At 36.4% G+C, this 8,130-nt stretch overlaps 1 protein-coding gene and 1 non-coding gene across 2 annotated transcripts in view; both read right to left on the reverse strand.

The window, feature by feature from the left end:
• LOC122797130 (protein C8orf37-like) overlaps positions 1–4,862 on the reverse strand; it is a 205,297-nt gene extending 200,435 nt beyond the window's left edge. The window contains exon 1 of the mRNA XM_044065928.1: positions 4,571–4,862. Within this exon, the coding sequence (XP_043921863.1) occupies positions 4,571–4,719 (149 nt within the window). The 5' untranslated portion in view covers positions 4,720–4,862. The remainder of the gene's footprint in view (positions 1–4,570) is intronic.
• A 314-nt stretch (positions 4,863–5,176) lies between these two features.
• On the reverse strand, positions 5,177–5,258 carry TRNAS-AGA. The gene has a single exon. It is a non-coding gene; the product is annotated as a tRNA-Ser (tRNA).
• Between the last annotated feature and the right edge of the window lie 2,872 nt (positions 5,259–8,130).

The following is an 8,130-nucleotide window of genomic DNA, read 5'->3' on the forward strand; positions in this document are numbered from 1 at the left end:
CCCTTTCTGAGAAACTACAGAAAGTTGCACTCCTCACATAACGAATTAATGCATGTTTATTGCCACTGGTTTTCCTAACTCCGAACTGTGGTGTGACAATCATTTGCAAGCAATTAAGCCCTTCCTGAGAAACTACAGAAAGTTGCACCATATTTCATGTACAAGTGTGATGCATTCTTTCCTTTCATCTTCTGAAAGGTTACACTTAAGCACATTTTCTTGCCACAGGAATCACACAGACTGCTTTCCAAATTGGTCAATACTATGAAATAAGAAAGAAACAAGTACATTACATCTTTAAATCTGTTTTCTGCTGTTTGGCATCAGTGACACGACATGCACAACACCTGGCAACATCCCTGATCAGAACAGCTATTTGCCATTTCCAGTTCTAATCCATGGGATACATCTACCCACTAAAACCCCTTTAATTCAACAGCTAGCAATGTACACTAATTAACATGCATATTATGGCTTACATGGCATATGCTTGGCAACAGCCCTGTCCAGAGAGGCCACAGTGCCCATTTTAGGGCACAATATTTCCAAGTTACAACACTCACTCCTATGCTCTACTCTGTTCATGTCAACAGCTTTATGGGAGGGATTCTGCATGCACACACATCTACTATCACACCTAACCACCCACCTTGCTTACTTAATTTAGCAATCATGAAAAAACACAACTGTAACACCAATGCAGCACAGAAAAACACATCACAGCAATTATGATACATAATGTTTTTCCACACTAATAATTTAATGTGATTCAGTTTAAGAGAGGAACCAAAGAAGAATGAGCTGCCAAAAAGCCAGTGGTAATACCAAGCTAAAATTAATATCTATGAACTATCTTTGTCAGGCAGAATGTAGCAGTAGCATGTAATCACTTTTTTCTTTGCTTATTCTCTTCCGTTTTTGCCATGTTTATCTGCAATGTATATTCTCCTGATAAACACTTTTGTTGGCACAGATGTTAAAAAACAAAGAGGTGCTAGTTCCCAAGACAGGATGGCACATTATTCTAATATAACAGACAAGGACAAAACAATATTGGAATGTAAAGGCTATTGGAACTTTTTTTTAAGACCCAACTAGGATTCAGCTCAAGAAGAAACAGCTGCAGAGGTGTTTCCACAAACTGACTGTTGTGTTTGGGTGCAAGGCTATCTGGTTTAAGATCTGTTTCCATAGCAGCAATGAAGTCACAAGTCAAAACTGGAAAAGTACTTTTACTAAATAGCTGTGAGAAAAAGGAAGAAGAAGAAATGTTGAATTAGTAATTTCGACTTGCTTGTAGATTTATTCTATTTATGAAAAACTAGTTGTTATCCAAGGGGCAACATTTCTTGTTCCAGCTAGCTAGGGAACTTAAGACAGCTAGACCTAGGTTTTGCTGTATGCATCATATGTTTATTGCATTCTCTTTCAATTTTCCTTGTATGCCACCCTACATATATATTTTTTAACTCTCTATTTACTCCATTTTTTATTAAGTAAAATTAATGTATTCGTTTTTAAGCTTTTATGGCTATTTTTTTACTACAAATATTTGTATGCACATTGTTTAGTTGAGAACACAGTAACAATTATTTGCACTGAGGAATAACAAACCTCAGCTGACTACTATTAATTGGTAAGGTAAGAGTAGAACGGTAACTGGAAACCACTGACCTTCATCAGGGTGGTGGCAGTATTACCAGGACGAGCAAGAAGGTTTTGGGAAAACTAGAAGCATTCTACCAGCCTTCCTTGGAAATTGTGTGTCCATGTGTGTGAAATTATACTTTGTGTGAAAGATGGTTACAGTGGATACTATGGCTCAGAGACAATGGTTCACAGAAAAAGTAGTGTAGCTCAGTAAGTGAACAGTTTGCAATCTAATTTGGATGTGGAGGTTACAGACCCATATCCAGGACAGTAGTGCATATTCTGTTTATGCTCATATGTTTTTGTGGATCACTGAAATAGAGTAACAGCAGCTATTATGCAAAATTGTGAAAGTGCTGCCAATGCTTCTTCACAATATTATTTACTCTCAACCACTTTGTGCACACTGAGAAAACCAGACTTACAGCATATTTCGCCTCTAGCTAAATGTGTTTTAACAAGGTAATCCATCCAACAACCTAACAGTTTCCTATTCAGGCAGCAATGTTTGCCACCTGAAAAGACTCATAGCCAATACAAATGCTAAACTTTGCAAGTATTATTGGATTACTTAAACCCTTAATAAAGACGGACAACTAATAACTTCATAACAAAATGTAGCTTTTGTAAACAGTGCTCCTATATTTTACAAGGAAAATCCTTAACACTTAAAAACCCTCTTGGGGACAACTTTGATCCTGAAAAAGGGGAGCTACTCTACCTCATCTATGGTGTACATCACTAAATGTTCAGCTTGCCTCTGTTTTTATGAACAGCCATTAAGGAAAAAAGATTTACGAGTCCTATCATAATATAAAGAATAAGAATGGCAACAGTGCTCCATTTAATCATGTGCAATTATGTAAAAAATACAAGGACTTTAAGTTTGCGATATTAGAAAAAGTTAACATAAATTTGGGGGTGGTTGGGGTGGGAAACCAAACTACAGTACAAAGAATTACTTTGGCAATTTAAACTGAATGCTAATAGTATTTGACGAAAGACTCCTTTAATTTTTGTAGTGTTAATTTGAACTATGATTAAAAGAAGAAACTATGTCTTCTCGTGAAGTCCCTGCTTACTGGGGGTGAAAGTGCTTAATTGTTAAAATTACAATGTAATTTTAACAACGTTGTTGTTCATGAGTGACCCATCTGTCCAACTTCTAGTGCATTACCTGGTTTGTTGGTTAGAATTACTTCAATCGTAGAGCAATGGTGAGGGCATACTTCTCATCCCAGACTTTGACTCAAATTTTAGCTCCATCCTTCTTAATCCCACCTAAAACTGGTGGCTTTTGGATAAAAGGTGGTGAATTACACTTACAACTTCTCACCATAAATAAAATGAATAAATACCCTGGACAAAGCCTATACTCATATTCAGTAGAAAAAAAAATGGAACTCTTTGCCTCTAACCTAACCACATTTAAAAGCTCCCTAAAAGAATACTTTACAAAATCTTGGACTTGCTCTTGTGCCAATTCTGGCTGAACTTACTATACTTCACTCACCCCCTTAAACTTCAAATTCACACTTCACAACCCTCTCCAGCCTCCTACTCCACTCCTTTATTATCTTTTTCACACTACCTTACCTTATCCACTTCATCCCTTTCCTCTACCTCTTTCTTCTTCCTCACTACTCACACTAAGCTACCTGAAGACAACTTACCCTGTCCTCTTCTTATAATCTCCTTCTCTCCATCCTTCTTTCTATGACCATAACATGAACTGTTCACCATCTCATATTAAGGCATCACTCAAAGGCATCACTCAATTTCCCTCACTGTTTCTAATCATGTAATCACCAATATCTTACTAGAATTGTCTCAGGTCTCATTTATAGCATACTAATTTATTTAACAAATATGATTAGAGTTTTTCCTCACATATTTTCTCCAACTCATGTTATTGTTTTTATTGCACTCTACTCTGAAACATACCTTCTTTGTTTTTCTCATTAAAGTTTTTTCACTGTTGTGTTTTGTAGTGTAATATGACACTTGGCGATTTAAAATAGTTGTGCTCAATTTTTGTAAGATTGTGATTGTGGAGCTGGGCCTCCATTTGGAACTTTCTGGCCCAGTCGGACTTACCCGGTAAACAAATGTCAAACAAATAATTAAAGTTGTAGATTTCTTTTACTTCAGAAAATGTATATCAATTCACATTATCTTATTTTTCCAATGTCACAAGTTGATAGTACTGATACTGTACACGTGTCGCCAATCGGCCCTAATTATTTCTGAATTTGTCCACGACTTGTTGAGAGATATGGGCGAGGGTACAACTAGATCTTCCCTCCATCCATCCCTCTTTATTTGTGGGAGGAGTTTAAGGAACACATACAGCTCTTACATTAATTTAGGAGGCAAACAGATAAATAAACTCATAGCCAAATCTAATCTATTATGACCCACCCCCCCCCCAAAAAAAAAAAAAAAATTAGACACAAAGATCTATGAAATAATTTACTGAACAATCAAATACACCCATATTTGTCAATTAGCTCAAGAATTCTGGGCAAAGCCAATAATACTGGGGGTACAAACACCCAAAATTAGGGGCAAATTTTAAGTACTGCTGTTATACACTTAAAAAGTTGCTGGGACAACAGGTTTTGTATCGGTGTGCGTTTTATTAAACATATGAAATCTGAACTTTATCATTGCTTAATTTGTATTGGTGTGCATTTCTGAAGGATATGAAGTCTGAACTCAAAACCCTCGTCACTGCTTAGTAGCAGCAACCATTATTTTTCCCAGAAAACTGCAGACTTTATAAGCAGACCAAACTATAAGGCAAAACACAAGATATTCTACGAAATGAGGGACTAACTGCGTCAAGAGAATACAAACCATATAACTGTTTCAGTGCATTTCAATAGTTGGTTTATTTTTTATGCCCTAACGTGTTTACCTCACAACAGTCGTTTTTTTGCTTGCTCCTCTGCTTTCAGCATTACTGCCAACCTGACGGCTTCCTCCAGCCATGGATGTTTTAACGGACACAGTGTTACAAAACTTAGATTCCACCTCATCCAGCAGAGAATCTAGATCGTCCGCCATTGCTATTGTAAACTATACTGTTGCTTGGGACCCCAGCCACGCACACGCCTACGAATAATACGCCGTGTCGGCTGTACAGTACCTTATTAATTGGGACCCTGAGCACGCGCACGACGCCTAAGATTAAAACGTGCGTGTTCCTTTGAATGGGTACTTCGTTCCTTAGTTGCTACTTTATTTTTGCTTCTTTTCTATGTGAAACAAGTTACATAAATACATTAATTTACTCACTTTGCAAGCTGGCGTAATAAAGGCAGGACGCGTTCATTTGCATCCGGCTCTTATTCTAAATTAAGTATCAAGGAAATAACGCTTTCTGATCCGTTGAGTGTCGAGCATTTGGGAAGGCTTTTGTCCAATAAACGAACAAATATTAACAAGTTACAGTGATAAAATTATTATCAACATGATTCATTAAGTTTAAGAGACAGCAATTTTGCGAGAACTAAAAGATTTTCGTAGTCGGCAGGATTCGAACCTGCGCGGGGAGACCCCAATGGATTTCTAGTCCATCGCCTTAACCACTCGGCCACGACTACATGTGCCGGAAGAAAAAGTGTCTGCTTTATGTACATACAAGACTTATGCTTTATGCATGTATAAAATTTAACTCCGTAGATGCGTGTTAAGTGTGTGTTTTTAGTTTATAGTATTTTGTTTTCTTCATTTTTGTCTTTAAATAAAACTGTAACAAAATACAAAATGTTTTCATTACTAAAACTCGTAAAGGATTTTTATTTATTTTTACATTGTTCTCGATTAGACTAATACAACCACACTTTTGACCTATTTACAGTGTAGCTGTCCCAAAGTAGTATTCATATTGGCTACTGGCAGCTCACGGTGGAAATAAGTGCCATATAATCTTATATATTCACCAAGTTAGAATCAATAGTCCCGTGTCCTGATCCACACTACATTGTCAACACTGGAACTTTTATCCAAGGACCTGCACTGTGTAACATTTGACATTCAACAATATAAAATAAGAAAGACAGGAGGTGCATAGTTGACATCTCTAATAGCTTTTGTTTTAGATTGCTTGACTTGTGTACAAGAAACCTGGACATATGATTTACATAGTGGCAATCTAAACAGTTCTAAGGGTGCCAAATACTTACAAAAACACGATATATTACATCCACTTTTTTCAAGAATAAAAGATAAAACGTTATTTTGAAGCTGCTCAGTTAAAAATAATATAAATACATTTTTATTTACTGACTGATTCCTTGACCAGATGACTGCACTGGTCCTGGGAACCATTTTAAACAATGACCATGGAATAGTGCAGGCAAACACACACACACACACACACACACCTATATATATATCTATATATATATATATATATATATATATATATATATATATATATATATAGGTAATAAGAATTCTAGGGCATACAATTATTAGTCAAAGAGGTATAAACTACAAAGTAATAGTTTACATTTCATTAGTAGATAAGGAAAGGCAATATTAGTTTAGGTAATCATATACCAAAGGTTTTAGAGATACATTTTACACAAAAGAATGAAGGTATTTTCCTTTTAATTTGCATATAGTAGAGGCATTTACATTTGCCAGAATGCAGTGCAATGTACAAACAAATCTGATGAAGTAAGATTGTCAAAATAAAGAGTAGCCAAAGTGAGTGCTTACAAATGTACATGTCTGGTAAAGAGTGGGGCTGCCCTCTGTGCAAGCTTTTAGGCAGCACCATCAGCAGAGGCCATTTGTGCTTGTGTGCAGTACTGGCACTGATTTATGAAGCTGTAAGGATAGTGTGTCTTCCAGGTACATAAATGAGTGCCACTACAGTATTGATGTGATGAATGTGTGGTGATAACTGTAACAAACTGCTTTTTACATTTGTAGCAAGCAGCTTGCTACAGTTATAGGAGTGAATAAGTGCAAGAGCAGTGGTGATTTGCAATTTTAAGTTGAGGGGTGCCAGTCTGAGTAACTGCATGGGGTGCCAGATGACCTATCTATTATTCTGTGACAGCTATCTTCTCGGCACCTAACAATATTTTTTACAAACTCATGCTAAGTTAGTCAGTTGTATACTTCCCATGTGTATTTAAACGTTTTAAGATTTTTCTGACTGATTTTTAAAGTATTATTCGTGTTTATGGTTCAAATTCTGTTACATCTTTGCTTAATCATTATATATCCTTATTCTATATATTTTACACTCCTCCTAAATGTGCTACTGCAATTTTTTTCATTCCACTTCAGCAGTATTGACTTATGTGTACATATTATGCAGTTCGACTGGCTATTTGCAATGCATTGTTTTGTGTGTTTGTCTATGTGGTCTGGGGCATAACTGAAAAGAATCCTTGGACCACTCCAGTTTATTTTATTTTATTTATATTTGTTTATTGGGGTAGCGTACTGATCAATATTGAAAAGTTCAGGCTCAGCTAGGGTGAAATACAAAACATCTCACAAACAAAAAATACAGACATGTAAGCAATAACTGAATTGTTCAGCCTAATTACATAGAAAAAACTGTGTATGCACATTCCAGTGGACAAGCACAATGCAATGCATAACCAAGCAGAGGGTAATATACAATATATGCATTAGTTTCTAAAGTGGGTTAATCTTCAGTGAATCTTGAGAGAGGAGAAGAGACTTGGAAAGCAGATAAGTTAGGTGATATGATGTATGTTAAAGCAGGAGCATTTGGCTTGGATGAAGTACTTTTTGAGTACTATTATGAATTTGGAATAAGTGCTGATTTTCTTAATGTTGATGGGGAGTGCTTACCAAAGAGTAGGTGCCTGAGAGGAAAAAGCATGTGTAGTGCTGTGGATTTGGCCCTAGGTGTAATGAGAGGTGATGCGGCTTCTAAGTAGTGTCTCAGGGTGTATGAGAAGTTTTTTTTTGAAGTATAGCTGCAAGGAGAATAAATGTGTGGAACTGGAGTGGTTTGTAGAGTTGGGATCCAAAAAGTAGGTTAGATCTTTGTTTTATGGGTAGCCATTTGGCTTTTTCTACAGTGATACTATGATACAAAGAGGTGAGTTTGTAATGAATTGTCAGATGCTGTTAGAGATAGTCTGGTGTGTGGCAATTTTTTCTTGGATGCAGCAACAAACATTGGGAGTGCATATTCAAGTTGAGAAAGGAGAACACCTTTGCCAATGGCTGGTTGAGATAGAAAAGAGGAGATCTTTTTTTAGCCGAGAAGAGGAGGAGGAGGTTTATTTTGTCTCTCACTTTGTCTGTTTGGAAATGGACATTTACTGACTGATCAATCCATAGTCCTGGGTATTTGAAGGTGAGATTTGTTTCTATGAAATGGTTCTGTCAAAGATAGATAAAGAGTCTGTTTTTTGGTAAATTTTCTGTGGAGTTCCAAAAAGCATAATTTTGGTCTTGAAGAGGTTGAGAAGTAAT

This window comes from Protopterus annectens, chromosome 3.part0 (assembly GCF_019279795.1).
Source record: "Protopterus annectens isolate FY-2018-M chromosome 3.part0, PAN1.0, whole genome shotgun sequence".
Classification (NCBI taxonomy): Eukaryota; Metazoa; Chordata; order Ceratodontiformes; family Protopteridae; genus Protopterus; species Protopterus annectens.